Consider the following 18,075-nt stretch of genomic DNA (forward strand, 5'->3'; position numbering starts at 1 on the left):
TGCAATGCCATAGCTGAGTTGATCTGAAGCCAGGAACCAGGGAGGAGCTTCTTCTAGGTTTCCAAACTACATGCAGGGTCCCAAGGACTTGGGCCATGCTCTGCTGCTTTCCCAGGGCACAAGCAGGGAGCTGGATAGGAAGTGGAGCAGCCAGGAGACAAACCAGTGCCCATATGGGATGCTGGTGTTCTTAAGGTGAAGAATAGCCAACTGAGCCATTATGCCAGGCACTCTTCATGGTTTTGAAAACTGTATTTCGGGCCCGGCATGGTAGCCCAGTGGCTAAAGTCCTCACCTCGCATGTGCCAGGATCCCATATGGGTGTTGGTTCTAATCCCGGCAGCTCCACTTCCCATCTCCAGCTTCCTGCTTGTGGCCTGGGGAGGCAGTCGAGGACAGCCCTAGGCTTTGGGACCCTGCACCCATATGGGAGACCTGGAGGAGGCTCCTGGTGCCTGGGTTTGGATTGGCACAGCTGCGGCTGTTGCAGCCAACTGGGGAATTAATCAACGGATAAAAGATCTTCTTCTCTGTCTCTTCTCCGTGTATCTGACTTTACAATAAAAACAAAATAAATCTTAAAAAAACCTGTATTTCAAAACCAGATTTTTGGTATCTATCTCTTATAGTTGCCATTTTCTCATAATTTCAAAGTGCTTGTTCTTTTCCTTAGCAGCCTGTGACAGCTTCCAATACTGTCCTTTCCGGCACTGAGGGCATGTTGTGGCCCTGACTTAGGCTGGAGCTGTACCCTCTGCTCGGCTCTCTTGCAGTTCACATCTGAGTCATCGCCACCACTTGCTGTTGTCACACTGTGCAGTGTGCAGCTCTCGCGGCTTCGTTTCTGATTTGCAGAAGATGCTGCCTAGCATTCTTCTGAGTTAATTTACTGATTTTTAAGAATTTTCTGCTGACTGCATTCAATAGTTGATTTCAGAATTTATCTTTATTTTTGGTCTTTTGGATAATGCTACTTTGCCTTGTTTAGTAGTAGTTCTTAAAAAATTACAACTTTTTTTTTTTGGTTCACTTTGCTTACTCATTCTTCTAAGAGGAGTCATCCACCAGACAATGTGTCGCCAACCCAAGTAGGCATCACTTTCTGCAGTGTTTGCAACAGGCCCTCTGGGTTGCAGCTCTCAGACGGCAGTATGGAGTGTGCTTCCCCTTAGGTTGCTCTCCAGTCTCTGCCACATTCCTTAACCCTTCTCACCTCCTGAACCTGGCCCCTTTCTGCAGGTGTGGTCTGATGCCCTACTGGCGACAGAGATCAAATTTACAAGCAAACGGCTGGTAACGGCATCAATACATTTGGCAGCCTCCTGTTGCTTGGATCTCTTCCCTGGTTTTAAAAGCAAATGTCTAGCAATTCTTGCGGCCTTACATATGTTTATGTGTAAATATGTTTACATTTATAGTGAATATTCATTAGCACAGTTTTTCAATTTCAGCTCTATATGCTAAGCCAGTTTCTTGTCTCTCACTTCCTTGTATTCTGCCTGGTCAAGCTCCTACTAAAACTTTTAGGAATAGAAATAGAAACAAAATATTGAAAATGAAATCATTTTTATTTATTTATTTTTTAAAGATTTATTTTTATTATTTTTCTTTTTGGAAAGGCGGATATACAGAGAGGAGAGACAGAGAGGAAGATCTTCCGTCCGATGATTCACTCCCCAAGTGAGCGCAACGGTACTATGCCGGTCCGAAGCCAGGAGCCTCTTCCGGGTCTCCCACACTGGTGCAGGGTCCCAAAGCTTTGGGCCGTCCTCTGCTGCTTTCCCAGGTCACAGGCAGGGAGCTGGAAGGGAAGCGGGGCTGCCGGGGATAGAACCGGCGCCCCTATGGGATCCCGGGCGTGCAAGGCGAGGACCTTAACCACTGCGCCACCGCGCCAGGCCCAATCATTTTTATTTTTATACTAGCAATAAGAGCAGACGTAGTAATAGAATTAATATCTAATTTCTGCTAGAAATCTGACATGTAAATGGTCCCTTGCAAGTAAATACAATTTTAATGTATACAGCATCTTCTGTTCTCGCCTTAACAAGTGCCAGTGTGCACGCATCATGTGTGTGCGCGTGTACACCTCCAAGCAACCAACATCTCTTAACCCTATCTGAAGCAAGTTCAAACACACAGATTGCACCTAGCAAGCAAGACGGGGGCAATAAACCACCAACCCAAGACTAACCTGTATTACCTAGTAAGGTCAACAATGAAGACCATGCTGAATGTTTGCATTTCCTATGATCAAGGGAGGGAGAGTGGGAGTGAGGGACAGAGAAGAAGAGAGGGAAGGAAACGTGAAGGGAGGGGAGAGGAGGAAGGAGATGATGGGAGAGGACAAAAGGAAACCAGGAACTTTTTACAAAAAATTTCAAAGTAAAAAATGCCCAGTGCTTCTCAGTACTCGAGTACTCAGTACCAGCCACCAGCTTCTCCAGCTACAAGAAGGCCAGATGTGAAGCAAGAGTTCTAGTGCAAAACAACCAAGCCCAGGCCACGGGCATCACACTCTCCCACAGCCACGGGCCAACGCCGCTGCCTGCAGATTGCCTCTACAACCAGCCATCTTAATTCGAGAATTAAGCAGAATCTTTGCTGTACTCTTTCCTTTCATTTTAAACATAAGAGTTTACTCTTTTTCAGATGAATTATTTATTTTATTTATTGGAGGACAGCTTTCCCACTGGTTGGTTCCCTCTTGAAGTACTTCCACCAGCCAGGAGTCACGCTGCAGGTGGTAGCAAACCTTTGGGCCGTCACCGCTGCCTCCCAGGGTGTGTGTTACCAAGAAGCTGGAGTGCAAGTGCAGCCAGCAGGTGGACATGGGCCTCTCATGGAGGGTAGCTGTCTCTAGCAGTAATTTAATCACTGCACCAAATGCCTACTCCTTAACCACATTCCACCATTGGTTGTATTTTAGTGCCTTGGCACTGTTTCGTGGGAAGTTATGCAGGAATGCAATAAAACCTCAGGCATTTACATTTATCTGAAATCACTTGTGTTATTTAGCATCTTTATTGTCTAGCACATGGCATGAACACTATAAAACAACAAATCTGAGTGCTGTATTGTGCTTTGAGGAAGTAACCAAGGCCAGACTCAACTCAAGATCACAGCGTCAAGCTCCAGCTAAAACGATTTTGGGCAGGCCTCATATTTTTTTATGGTGTGGGGCTGGGAAGTACCTCCTGTTCATGAGAAAAAGGAAACGAAAAGTTTGCCACTGACCAGAGATTTAGATGGGGAGGATCTGGCATTTCAATGTACAAAATATTTCTGTTCTGTGCCAGTGCTTTATAATTAAACAGTGAGTGGCTTCTTGCCTCAAACCGAGTATTTTTTCATCTGCCTCAATGGTTAAAGGATGTGGCTGCGTGGGTCTGAGCGTCTGGCAGGCTGGAAGTGACTCGTGTGATTTTCTTCCTCCCTTGAGGAAGTGGCTGATGTAGGGGCTCCCGCAGTTCCTCTGAGGAGGAGACCCGCAGGCCGAGTGGGAAGTCACCATGCATGAGCTCTGGAGGCGAACCAGTGGGAGAGGTGAGGTGCAGGGATCCCGAGTGGATAGCGGGCAAGTGTATCCTTACACGTGCACCCCTCCACCTGCCCCCACACCCCCCTCTCCCAGCCTCGGGCAGCTCTGTGGCAGGAGCTGTGAACTGAGAAAAAACAGTCCGAAACTGCTCAGGACTTGATCAAAGATAGGCCTTTCGTAACGGATGACATGAGGTTGGTTCGCTCCCTCTCACTCCCCAGCTGGTGAAAAGGAAGCCCAGTGAATTCTAGAGCTCAGAGAGCTCTCTCGTACATCAGCAAGCTCAACACAGCTCTACAAAAGGACCATGTGCACCTGATGGCTCCCACTTGGCACTATTTGTAAGGGTCAGAAGAGATAGCCAAGATTTACACATGCAGTCCTGACGGCTTTTTAACAAAATCTTAACCTTATTTCCCACTTTAAGCTAAAAGTAGAATTCAGCTGAAGCTTTTTCAAGGGTAGTCCATTTCAACTAGCAGAATTTAAAAAAATATGCATGCTGCCTGGCCTTTTAATATTGCTTCTAGAATTCACTGTGTAGCAACACCTGGGAAAGGATTTCACTGCAATACTGTTAACAGGATAAAAAAGAAAAAAAATCCTAAATGCCCAGCAACAAGAAGTTAGTTACATTTTGAAGCAATCAGACAGTTTTAAAAATGGGTTAAAGAGCAGGTGTTCAGATGGGTAAGCTGCCAGCTCAGCAGTTAGGCTACTGCTCCACATCTAAGTCCCTGGGTTTGATTCATAGCTCCGACTTCCTGCTAATGCAGGAATGCCTGCTAATAGGCAACAGTGAGTGCTCACATATGGACCTGCCCCCACCATGTGACAGTCCTCTGGCCCAGCCCTGGCCACTGCCAGCATCTCAAAAATGAGCCAGGGGATGGGAGTTTTCTCTTTCTTGCAAGTAAAAAGGTTATGTGCTGACATGATAGAATCTTAAAATGAGTAGCAGGCAGTATGCAGAGGGAACACAGTGTAAGACCATTTCTTTGAAATGTACAGATGTGCATACGTATTCATCAACACACACAGACACACGAATTCGTAATGAAGATGTGGAGGCGTATCCAGCTATCCCCTGGTTTTGGATGGAGCACAGAACAATATGCGTATTTTACTCTGCTGTTCCTTTTCTGGCTTACAATAATACATTAATTAAAACAAAAGGCGAAGTGGTCTCTAGATCTCCTACTTTGGTCCTTCCCTCTGCAACTGCAATTTCTGCTGGTGACACAGGAGATGGAGGGATGAGAAGCTAATGAGTCCAGGGTCGAGAGGCAGGGGCTCTTGCTTTCTCCTGTCTAGTAAATAACAAGCGACTTAATGCTGTCACTGGACTGTCCAGTAGGTAAAACTGACTCCTGAGCACTTCAAGTGTGCCTAGCTTAAGCTCAGATCGCTCTTAGTGTAACGTGAGAGTTGAAGAATTAATGTCTGATAAACTCACATTTCTTAGTATATGTGCTGCCGAAGCGAGCACATAAACTCACATTTCTCATGTTCACTAGATATTAGTGATGTTATTTTGCATATCTGTATCTTGCTGGTCTAACTCTCTAGAAGTATGCAATTAAGATTTTGGTGTAGCAGTCACACAGCTCCATGGTCAAGCTCTGCCAATGACCTGATGTGGAATCCCTTTTAAATTACAGCAGGCCAAAACAGAAACAAGAGGGAAGAGACTGGCATCCATCAGAGCTCAGCTTGAGAGCAAGAAGGGTTGCAAACTCCTCAGCAACAATGACATGCTCAGAAAAGCTGCTGAAGCGGTGGGCATTAGGCCTGGTACTGAGATGCTGCTTGGGAAGCCTGCATCCCATACTCAAGTGCCTGGGGTTGCTTTTGACTCTTCTTGATTCCAGTTTCCTGCGATTGTGCCCCCTGGGAGGCAGGCTCGATGGCTCCGGTGGTTCCATCCCTGCTACTCACACAGAGATCGGGACTGAATTCCTGGCTCCCAGCTTCGGCCTGACTCAGATCGAGCCATGCAGGCCTTCAGGGGGTACAGCAGAGGAGCAGGGAGTATTCCTGCTCTCCTTTTCCATGAACACAGTTTTAAAGTCAAAGTTGCACAGAGAGAGGGAGAGACAGAGAGATCTATCCTCTGGTTCACAACTCTCCAGATGGCTACAACAGACAAGCCTGGGCCAGACCCAAGCCGGGAGCCAGGAGCTTCTTCCAGGTTTCCCATGTGGGTGCAATGACCCAAGCACTTGGGCTTTCCAGCCTTCTGCTGCTTTCCCAGGCCATTCACAGGGAGCTGGACCACTCAGGTGCCTGGGAAGGGTGCCCTGAGACAGCGCCAGGCAGGCAGCCCTGTGAGGGCAGGAGGTGGCAGGGCTCACTCTCTCCTTGGAGAGGCAGCTTTGAGGCTCGAGACTGCTGGGCAGTGAGGAGGTGGTGGGCCCAGGGGTGTAAGAGTGAGAGAAGGGCAGGGGTTCTAGGGAACAGCTGAGATGTGCTTCAGGGCAGAAGGAAGCAGGCCTTCTCTGGTGGCTGCAAGCGAGGGAGTGGCGCATGCTGAGGCCAGAAGAAAGCCAGAGTCTTCACTGGACAAGTTTTGAGGGCCAAGAATCCTATACCGGTTTTAAAACATTTTTGGAAAAAGGTGCCAGACAGGAATGGTAATTGAGCCCAGGTACACAGGTGGAAAAAGGGAGCCAGTCTGGCAGCTTACTGCCCCCAGGCTGAGGGTTAAACACCCCCATGAAGGAGTCAGAAGGCATAGAAATGGACAAAACCTCAGGGACCTCAGGTGGGGTTGGGTGGGACCTAGGAACGGCGGGCAGCAAAGGAGGATGGATGTTCCACGGGACTCACCCCCAGAAGCCTGAAGTCAAGAGGGTACGTGTGCCACAGCTACCGTTGCTTCTGTCCGTAGGCAGAGCTTTTTCGTATTGAATTGTGATGTCCTTGAGCTCACAGAGGTGTGTGTGGTGGTGGTCCCTGACTGCCTAAGCACTGGTTAGGGAGATGGATAACATTAGCCAACTGGTGTGGCTGTGGAGTCGGCAGGACTCCTGGGTGCAAGCACATCCACTCACAACACTTCTTTCCTCTGGGGGTGGTTCAATGCTTAAAAAATCAACAACAAAATCACTGGTCTGAGGGCTGGCCTTGTGGTACAGTGTGCTAAGCTGCAGTCTGGGATCCTGGCATGGCATCCAGTTCCCTATGGTCGCACCTGTCAAAGTGGTAAAAGATGGCCCACTTCCTTATGCCCCTGGACCCAAGTGGGACACATAGATGGAGTGTCAGGCTCCTGGCTTCAGCCCGGCTCAGCCCTGCCTGTTGTGGAAGTGAGCTACAGGATGGGAGATTTCTCTCTCCCTTCTTCTTCATACAATACCTTCCAAAGGAAGCTGATGTGTTGTCAGGATTAAGCTGCTAGCAGCAGATGGCTCAGAACACTGCGATTCCCTTCTCAGGGAGGATACGAAGTCTACAGGGAGATGTTGCCTTTAGAATTTTAAAAAATAGATTTATGTGAAAGGCAAAGAAGTGATTAAGATGCAAAGAGGGAAAGAGGGAGAAGAGGAAGGAGGGAGGGAACAAAATCTTAAATTCACTTGTTCACTCTGCTAAAGCTACGATGGATGAGGCTGAGCCAGGTTGAAGCCAGGAGCCTGGAACTCCATCTGGGTATCCCACATGGGTGCCAGGGACACAGGGATGCAAGCCACCACCTGCAGCCTCACAGAGTGTGCATCAGCAGGAGGCTGGAGTGGAGGCAGAGGGCCCAAGACTTGTACACTCTGATATGAGCTGTGCCTGGACTCCTGCCCCTGTTCTGTCATGACCTCTTGGGCGTGTGCTCCCAGTGTCCTGGCCTCCTGACCCCTGTTCTGACCTGATCTCTTGGGAGCGTGCTCCTGGTGTCCTGGTGTGCAGATCAGTGGTGAGGACCTCATCTCTTCGGAGTCACTACCCAGATTGCTCAGATAAAGGCAGCACCCAATGGGAAAACTGGTGAGGCATGCTGTGACCTTTTAAAGACATTTGCTAGCTGACCGCTGTGCCACAAAGGACAATTTCACTTCTCAGCTACTGGGTGTTTAACTCATAGAAACCAATGACGACAGCCCAGAGGTCAGCAGACAAGGTGCGGTGTCACCACGAAGCCTTTCTGTTTCCTGCTAACAGTAACTGTATTTGTTATGTTCCTCTGGTAGCATTTGGCATTTCCTAACTAAGGATCAGCAGAGCTGGCAACTTGGAACTTCTAAGAATTACTGTCTGTTTACCACAACCTCCACATTCAGAGAACCAGTGGCAAGTCTTATTTTTGAAATATGTATTTTCTTTTCACGACTTTGCTGTAACCTGGAAAACCCCATTACTTTCAAACCACACATAACAGCTCTGGCCAGGATCACAAGACAACCAGTAGATGCCTGGACAATGAACACCATGAGTTCCTCTTGCCATGAGTTAGAAACCAATCTAGCCTGTGCACACACCTGTCTGCTCCCATCATGCAAGTCGAAAAGCTGGCTGCTGCTCAAGCTCATAACAACATGTGCCAGTGCTCACATGTAACTCAATCAGAAGTAGATGGATTAGCCACCACATGTTTAAGGAGGAAGGCAAAATAATCTAGCTCTGATCCATTTTGTAGAAGGTGTCTGGAGGTCAGTGTGGGCCATCATTAAGCCCAGAGAACAGTGACAGATGGTGCTCTGACTCTGTGCCAGCCATCTGCCCTAAGCCACTCCTGACTGAGCCTCTTTTTCCTAAGTATTTAATTTAGAAGAGAAGGCATCGCGGGATAGAGACTCGGCCAAGCTGTCCAACACTGGAGACCCTAAAAAGCAGAGCTACTCAACACGGGATGTACGTCTCATCTCTCTGCTGTACAGCTGCTGCTGCTACACTGCAGTGACGCAGAAACTAGCTCAGATGAAGGACCACAGCCCAATGCCAGCCAAGGCGGAAACACCACAGAGTGGGCCACACAGGGCTCTGGCCCTGGCAGATCACTGACCAGTCACTTGTATGAGCTTCTCAGGGACCTCCTTGGCTGTACACAGCTCTTACTCATTCCCTAGAAACACAGGACCATAGACCGCCCTGAGTGTGGGCTGTGTGGGAGTGCACACGGAAGGGTTCAAGTCCTGTCCCAGGTATCTGGGCTCCTCCACATCTCCTGGCTTATGGAGGCTGGTGAGCTACAAGGGCCTAACAGCGATTTCCCTCCAATGATTTTATATAAGCAGCTAGGATGGGACATCCGAGGAAGGTCCATCCTGATGTCCACCCTTCAAAATCAGACTTCTTATCATGCCTGCTTGCAGCACACTGTACTTCTGCACAGCACCTCACTCAGCCTGGGATAATGACCTCCTGGGGTATGCATCACCTCCAGTTTCTGCCAGGACTATGCGTCCTAGCAGGCACCCAGGGAGTTACTGGCAGGCTAGCTCCTGTTAGAAGGTTTCCAGTTTATCGCCTCTACTGCTGATGACATGTGAGACAAGTTCTGGGCACAAATATAGATTAAATTTTTTTTAATATATAAAAAGATGTATTTATTTATTTTATAGGCAGAATAATAGAGAGAGGGAAGGAGGAAGAGGAGAGAGGTACAGAGAGACACAGCTTTTGCTTCACTCCCCAAATGGCTGCAATGGTCACGGCTGGGCCAGGCTGGAGCCAGGAGCACAGAACCTTGTCCAGGTCTTCCACATGGACAGAAGAGCCCAAGGACTCAAGCCATCAGCCTGGAATCCACATCCCATACTGAAGTGACTGGGTTCAAGTCTTGTATCCACCCTAGGAACCACCAGCAGGCGATGACTCAAGTATGTGGGGCCACTCCAAAGTGACCGAATACTCAGCTTTGGGCTTGGGCTTGGCGTGTCCCCAGGCTGCTGGGGGCACTTGAGGAGTGAGCCAGCGCACTGGGGGAAATCTACCTTTCAAATACAGGAGATGAAAGAATTACCCCTGGCAGCGGCCCAGTGGTGAGTCAGCATCTCCAGGGAGTGGCTGTCTCCTGGAGATGGCCCAGTCCCTGGTGGCACTGCAGTCCCACTTTTACTCCCAGGACATTATCAGGTTCAAGGGAAGGGCTTGTCAAAATCACACTGCTCGGTTACAACCCACTGGCTTCTGGTCAGTGAGATGAGCTGAGCCTGGGAACCTGCATTTCCACCCAGGGCCCAAGCGATGTTGATGCGCTGATTAAAGACTAAGCTTTCATTACTACCACTGCAGCCTACATGATAAACAGCATGGCCAGGTCCCATATTACTCTTTCTTCCCCATCCCCACTTTTGTGGTAGAATAGCATTGGGATGGAACTCAGAAGACGTTTGAATTTGTACCCCTGCTACTTCCTAGCTACTTGATGTTATACAAATAAACTTACTACTCCACCTTCACACCTCCTAAAAAAGGTGATCTAGGATAGTGTTTGAATATTATCCTCAACACACAGTAGGTCCACATTAAACATCTGAGCCCACACATGTCTATGAGATGATCCCACTATAACAAATGAACTGGCTGAGTTCTGGATATTTTTATTAGATGCACAAAACCTCACTTGGCCCAAACACACAAGCAAAGATGGACTCTCAGTTTCTTAGGAACTTGATTCTGAACACAGCACATCCATGGGGATATATTCCACTTTCCAATCACATTTTCCCACGGAAATGAAAGCATAGAAGAGAGATTAGATTTTGGTTAGGTATTCTGTTTAATTTTGACTGGGTTGAACTTAGTACCCAGGTATGGATTATTCTCCTGGCAGATCTTTATTGTATTGTTTGGCTATTTCGTGGGACTTGCAAATCAAACAAATGAATCACAGACCTGCAGGCTCCAAGGGGCCCTGGAAATCAGTCAGCTCAGTCTCTGGGTGCCAGTGTGTGGTGGTCCAGCCCATCCTCTACACCCAGGAAAGACACACAACCCCAAGCCCACTCTCCAGGTAACTGTCTTAACAGACAGGTCCCCCTCTGGGGAGTACACATCTGCACTGCTGCGGTTCCTACTTGCTTGTTCTACCGCTGTCCAACAGTGCGGAAAAGACTCAGGTTCTCCTTAGCACAGCAGTCTGAGAATATCCTCCATGTTCCCTGTCTAATGTCTTCCGGCCTCAATAGCCTTTCCTCTACCATTCTGACCATTACAATTTCTGTTTAAAAATCGCCTACCTCCATAACAGCCCCATGCCTCATATTCCCCAGGGTCTATCACTGCCCACAGACACCATGCCAACCACAAGAATAGTGGGGTGGGAATTCACAGAGTACAGCCCGTCAAAATTGCTGTGAAGGCTGAGAAGGAAGGCCCACTCCAAAGTGACACCAGACTTGGAGGGGACAACCAGAGCAGGTGGTACAACAGACAAACATGCCATGGCAATGAAGCTTCATAAAGAAAACGTGCTTCTTACTTTCTGCGGAACATTTCTGCAAAAATGCAGCCAACACTCCAGAGATCCACGGGGGTGGCGTAGCTGGACTGCAACAGGACTTCTGGAGCTCGGTACCATAGCGTGACGACCTGCAGGGGTAGAGGAGGCGAGAGTTACTGAGGGTTATTCCCTGAATCCCAGATGCTTCAACTGTGAGGTGAGCAACTCCTGTCAATCACACAACGTTACTGTGACTCAAGCTGTCAATCAACAGGGCTCCTCACTGGTGCGGCAGGACACAATGTTGGCCCCCCACCCTTGAGTTCTTACTGCAGACACCGCATCTTATTGGGAGGGCAAAATTACAAAGTGTTCCAGAAAACAAAAACAGAAATATCAATCAAATAAACTAAACTCAGTTTTCCCTTCAAACTGCACTTGTTTTAAACAGATCTATTTGTTTTTATTTCAAAGGCTGATTTTACAGAGAAAAGGAGAGACAGAGAGATCTTCCATGTGTTGGTTCCTTCTCCAAATGACTGCAATGTCTAGAGCTGAGCTGATCCCAAGCCAGGTCTCCCATGTGCATTCAGGGTCCCAAGGACTTGAGCCACCCTCCACTGCTTTCCTAGGCCATAAACAGGGAGCTTGATTGGAAGCGATACAACCAGGACATGAACTGACACCCTATGGGTTGCCAGCACTGCTACATTATGCAATAGTGCATCAGTTCCTACACATTTTCTTAAGGGGTTTATAAAAATCACATGTTGGACAACAGGTGATGACAATGCTTCCAGTCTACTTCCCAGGACTGCATCATTGGGGAACTGGAGGATGACTCCAGGGGCCACTGTAGGCAACTTGAAATCCACAGAGTAACTAGGGTGAAGCTGCTCTGATTAGGATCCTGGGAGATCAAGATGGACTCTCCTCCTATGAGGAAAAGAACCACGTGTGAACCTTGTCTCTGTACCATGGGCTACTGGATCACGCAGAGGCATGGATCCTGGAGAGAAGAACTCCACTTAACACAGAGCAGTGTGCGATAGGGGAAGCAATGTGCTTGCTGCCCGGTGGATAGCAGTGGAGCACGGCGTGTGAAGGCTGTAGGTCTTTTTGGAGTAGGGGAGAGGCAGACACACCATAAATGAGAAGAGGGGAGACATTCCAGCCTTTGTTCACTCTCCCGAATGCCTCCAATGCCAGGGCCCAAGCCAGGACAAAGATAGGAATCTGGAACTCACTCTGTAGCAGGACCACCCAAGACATCATCTGCTGCTTCCCAGTGTGCACAGTGGCAGGAAGCTGGACTGGAAGCAGAGCAGCCAGGACTCAAATCAGGCACTAAGATACAGGTAGTAGACAGCGATGTCCCAAGCAGCAACATCCCAAACAGTCCAATACCAATCCCCAGTTGTGTTGTTAATGACATCTATCCAATGTCCTTAAGTTCTGCCTTATTCATTCTGATTCTGATTTATTTGGGGCATTCACACTGGAGGAATAAAACTAAAACAGTGGCTGTCCCTCCCAGCAAGGAAGGGAATGAGTCCATCATCTGCCGAATCTGAGCTGGGCTGAATGTTGACCTGACCCACTGCAACATGTGGCAGAAGTCATGTCTGAGATGAACCAAGGAATGTCAGAGAAACCTTGCAGCCTGGGGTCTCTTTAAATGCTTGCTCTTGAGATGCCTCCTTGTAGAACCCAGTGGCCATGCTGTGGGCAGTATAGGAAGATGCCCCTGTGGACAGGTCCTGCTGAGCCCCAGGTGAAAGAACCAACTGGAACTCGATGCTCAGGATGACCGCAGCTCCAGCCGACATCACCCAGAGCAGAACTGGCCCACTAGGTCCAGGCAATGGAGGCAGATTTTGAGCAAGATGCTTATACAGCAATGTCCAACTGTAAAATGATCCTTCATCTCAAAAATGTGATCCAGTCACAGATGCAGCCTTGGCTATTGAGGCCATCTGGGCAGTGAACCAGCAGAGGAAGTTCTCTCCTCCGCTCTCTTTGCAACTCATGGCTCTAATACATCACAGTGCACTCTCCCATACACTGTGCCCTTATATGACAGCCATGGACAACCTTGACCATGAAGAGAGACAGCCATGGGTTTTTAGAAAAGCTTGGATATCTGGGCTTTACCTTATCCCACTCAATCAGATCTCCAATGGTTAGCCTTGGATTTCTCCTTTTTCTTCTTTTTATAGTTCTTCAGGCAACCATCATCCTTGGCCAGGTTTGAGCACAGACAGATCACAAACATATACCCAACAATGCCTATCTCCATACTTTTGTTGACACTCTTCCCTTAGCCTGGGAAGCTAGTTCTCTCTTCTGCACCTACCCTATTTTCCGTGTCCTGCAAGGTTCATTGTGGTCATCAGTGCCCTAAACCCACTGCTCTCCTGAATATCACACCTTGTAACAGAGCTCACCTCTGAGGGCATGCATGGCCCTGATGTCAGCTGATACTGTTCATTGGTACTAAGGGTTTAGCAAACAGTATAGGAATGATTTTAAGGAAACCATTCCTAGGATGATATTTGGACAAAACGACATTCTTTTTTTTGGCTTAAAAAAAAAAAAAGATAGAGTGTTTTATTCTGGGCTGTAGTTTTTACGTGCATGAGTTATGTCTGTGTTATTAATATTTCTAGCTGAAGAAATACTTCTTTGCTCATCTGACACACTGTAAACAAAAGTGCAGGTGCAAACTGTCCATCAAGTTCCTCTTGGCTGGGCACAGATACCGTGGGGCTGTGCATTTATCTTCTCACCCCCAATTCAAAACTAAGTCTCAGTGTTTAATCTGAGTAAGCGGTTCAAAGGAAACTGATGGATTTTGGATCCTAAAAGAGCTTTACTAGGGCTGATGAGTTTCATCTTCAGTCTTTTAGTCTGTGCTGCCTCTGATGATTATCAAATAAATGTTTAAGCAATCACAGTGACAGAAACTATGTTGATATGTTTACAAGGTTCCCTTACATTCCTTGTAAAAGGTTGCTACTACCCAAAACGTAGAGTGCATTTTCATCAAATGCTTTTAAAAATGTCTATTAATAATAACCATGATTATTCTTCATGTTAGTAATAATCTGTTAATTACATTAATAGATTTCTTACAAAGTCAGCTGTTGTTTTGGGTTAAATGACCTTCTTAAAAAATGGTTTACCCGTTTTGAATTTTGACGGTGCTCTATATGCTGTGACATTTATTGTCAGTTCCCATTTAGTGACCCAGCAAAAGCTAAGACTGAAACCTCATTTACATGGATAAAATTTTTGCATGGGTCTTTGTATAAATCACTGTAAAAAAAGAGTAGGTTGATTACAATGCTTATATTTAATACAGTTTTTCACTTTCCACATTTGTCTAAAGAAAATGTTAGCAATGTTGTTTAAGGCCTGTGAAATAATCTGGTCTAGTTCCTTACCTAACTTAAAACCAGAGTAAGTCCCACAGAAGCTAAAGTCCACCGATGTTTATGTGAAAGCTTTATAAGGAGATAACAGTGATAAAGAACGGTCCAAGGCTTCTAAACATGGAGTAAAGACAGCTTTCAACACCGGGTGGACTCCTTCTAACTATCCTCAAAATACCAAAATGGAATGGTAAATTCCAAGTTACAAACATGCTGAGGGCGACCATGAATGCAATACAGAAAGACCAACACTTAGAATCTACAACAAGGCAGCTACAGCGATGACCGTGCAGTTGTCTAGCAAGCAGAGATTACAATGGGAACTATGGGCAGAGTTGGGTGGCTGGAGCCAGCTGGAACCAAAGCAGATGCGTTTCTTACAATCATTATGCATATTAACAGCCTCTAGAGGTGCTGAATGGAGTTGGCAAGAGGGGGCGGACCGGAAGGCAGGGGGAGGAGTTCAAGGATATTTACACAAGCCAATGTATCTGTTTAACTGCTTTGATCTCGATGCACAATTTCTTGAACCAGCTCAATAGCAGCCTCAGATAAAGCAGGGGCCAAGGCCGAGTCTGACTCACACGGCATGACAGGGTAAACCGCTCACTTAATATTCTACTTACCGGTCTTTCATTCCCATACCCTTTCACCAAGAGCCTGGAAACACTGGAGATCCTACCCTATTCACCCCCATCGCATACAAGGCTATAAGAGTAAATCTCTCCGGGGTCTCTGTGTGGAGGGCAGACCCTTAGCTGCCCTATGCCATGGGGCAGCTCCAGCAGGAGTCCAGACAGGCAGGGGAGAGGGCACATTGTTAGGTCCCTGACAGCTCTTCCCTGGACTCCTCCTTTGGATTCTGCTCACCCCTTCCGCTCTGCCTTCCAGGCTGGTCAGGGGTCAGCCACAGCCACCAAGGGGCTCACCACAGCCCCACCTCCTGAGCTTTCTGACTCTGCTGTCACAGGTTATGTGCATTAAGTCCTTCCATCTCCACCTTCCATGTGTCACCCACTTCCTGTCAGGACCCTGACTAACAACACGCACAGCTCACAGATGAAGAATCTGGCCTAGGGGTGACTTCTCCAAGCCTCATCAGTTTCCTGAGCTGTCAGAGGGCATCTGGAGGCCAGAACCTGTTAGAGTTGAGAGCCTCCAGCCCACGAAGTGCAGCATGGTGAGGAAGATGCAGCATTCTACGCTGGGTCTCCATGCTGTGCTCCGGGTCAGCCATCACCTACGGAGTGCACAGAGGGAAGCAGTGGCTGTCTGCTCTTGGGGCCCGGTCCAGCTACGCAGATCCAAGTGCAGATGCAGAGAATGATTTATGAGGAATCTGGCCTCAACCCTTGAAATATTTCAAAGTCTTCAGTTTGCTAAAGTGAAGACTTTCTAAGCTGTCTCCTAATCTCTACCTGTTGTAGATAAGGCCAAGACAACACTCTCCAATATCTATCCTTCTATCCCTGCAGGCAACTAACATGGTTTTACAAAGTGAAAATGAAAACTAGCAACAGTTAACAAGTTAAGTTGCCTCCTGTAACATCAGAACCCCACACAGGCACAGGATCAAATCCTTGCTGCTCCACTTCCAGAATTAATTCTGTGAAGCGGCCATCTTCTAATTATTATGTCAGTGAAGCAGAAACGATGAACAGCGCAACACCAGTATTAGGTGACACACAAGGTACTTTGCAACCAGTAATAATGGAGTCATCTCAGGTGCCCTCACTTGTGACCCAAGGCCCAGGGTTTTGACACAAGACAAAAAATGGCTGAGACTCTGTGGCAGCATTTCTGTCCCTGCCTTTGGTCTGCTGTGCCTACCACCTGCAGGGGACGCCCTGGCCCCCACTTCCATGCTGCCTCCCCAGCAGCTGGCCACTGCTGGCGCGCTTCTCTGTGTCCATTCCCACTGTCCTTGAGAGTCCGCTTCACATCCTGCCTTTCCTGATTCCCCAGCTGGAGATGATGGCTTTCCTGTCAGCATCCGGTAACTCCCATCGCATCTGACCCTTTCTATTTGTCTTTCAGTCCTCTCGTTTCCCGGCCACAGTCATTATCTGATCATGAGGAGGAGCCACAGGGACCTGCCCGTGGTGGGGCTGAGGTTGGACAGAGGCAAGCTTCGTCCCCTGTACTGTCTGATGATGATTCGGTGGTGTGCAGTATCCACAGGGAGCCGGGGATGAGCCAGGGGATGCTGAGCCCATGAGGACTCTGAGGAGGTACACAGGACAAATGAACGGAAACAGTGGGTGAAGGCAGCCATCTGGGGCCAGGGGCTTGTGGGGTGCAACTGGGGAGAGAGGACGATGACCCCAACATGGCTGTCTCACCTTGCCAATGTCAATGCAGATCTGTCTAAAGGCTTGTTGTCTGTGGCCAGGTCGATTCACCATGTCAGTATCCTGTCCATGCTGGTCTTAGCGTGCATACAAATGAGGAAGGTGTCAAGTCAGTTGTCTGGAGGACAATCTTGTGCATTTGTACGTGTGGGGGTGCACACCGTTAGGCTGTTTAGTAAGGCTACAATGTTGTGGTCCTGTCTGGTGCTCTCTGAAGAACTGCTTTCTTGGCAGATATAGTCATGGGCAGCTGGCCCTCGGAGGTGAGCCCCAGGGCCACACACAGGTTCTGAACTGGCAATTCCCATTGACTCTTGAACTCCTTTCACAGCTGTTGTAAACTCCAAATGCATGCCTAGTCCTCCTCCTGGAGCAAGCAGCATCATCACCTACCCAGACTCCCTACCTTCTCTACTGTCAACACGACTGCCAGACCCCGCCCACCATTCTACCTCCTCCCAGTCCGTCTTCGCCATAGCACATGAAGCTGTGGTGATCCATCTCCTGCTTCAAACCCTTCATTCCACCCTCCGGCAATTGGCCTTGGTCTTCCCAAACCCGGACACCTCTCTGGGGGATGATCTCTTGTCCACTCACTCACACTGCTTGTGACCCTTACCCCACGACCCTTTCACTCCATGCAGTGCTCCACCGAAGCCCGTCATGCTGGGTCTTCCTTACTTGCTGCCCAAGTACTTCCTGCCCATTGACACTGACGCCAGCCCTCAGGAAGCAGAGGCCAACTTAACTGGCTTAACAACCCAGAACCTTGTGGAACTTTGCATAGCAGGCATATAATAAACCTCTGTCCCCACGTATGCATGGTTGCCAGAAGACAGCAGAATCAAGGGTGACAGAGCAGAAATGACGTCCCTTGGTTGGGGGGAGGAGTCTGTCCTGGATGAATTCACAACCCACAGTGTGTCCCAAGATCCACTCCAGGCACCCTGATTGTCAACCAAAACTACCTGGGGTCACTGGGTGATATTTTTGATTGAGTAGGAGGAACATTTCATTTTTATAAAATGAAGTTTTCAAATGCCCGAAGAGTCCGTGTTCTCTTTCATGCCACGTTGCTGAAACCCTGAACTTATGAAACTTAAGGCAGTTCCCACTTGCCGAGCGTCTACTCTGTCTCAAGTCACAAACGCACCCTTTTCGTGGAAGTCCCGGGCAGTGCAGTTTTGATTCTGACACTAAACAATCACATACTTGATCTTGCGCTGCCTTCACCATAGAAACCATGCAAATATTTGCCGACATTCCTTTAACCTTCAAAGATAAGTAGGAAATGAAAATCATTTTGAGTGCCGGATCTGGCCAGCTGCAGAGCTCATCATTCCTCCTGAGGGTTGTTGTAAGGACATGTATGAG

General features: G+C 48.1%; 1 protein-coding gene across 5 annotated transcripts in view; it reads right to left on the reverse strand.

Moving 5' to 3' along the window:
• The window catches only part of CDK6 (cyclin dependent kinase 6), a 179,372-nt gene that overhangs the window by 43,735 nt on the left and 117,562 nt on the right, over positions 1 to 18,075 (reverse strand). For all 5 annotated transcript variants that reach the window (XM_040964675.1, XM_040964673.1, XM_040964676.1 and 2 more), the window contains one exon: positions 10,956 to 11,065. In XM_040964675.1, coding sequence (XP_040820609.1) covers positions 10,956 to 11,065 — 110 coding nt within the window. The remainder of the gene's footprint in view (positions 1 to 10,955; positions 11,066 to 18,075) is intronic.

The sequence above is a fragment of the Ochotona curzoniae genome, unplaced genomic scaffold (genome assembly GCF_017591425.1).
Source record: "Ochotona curzoniae isolate NIBS_2020 unplaced genomic scaffold, NIBS_Ocur_1.0 scaffold_3835, whole genome shotgun sequence".
Classification (NCBI taxonomy): Eukaryota; Metazoa; Chordata; class Mammalia; order Lagomorpha; family Ochotonidae; genus Ochotona; species Ochotona curzoniae.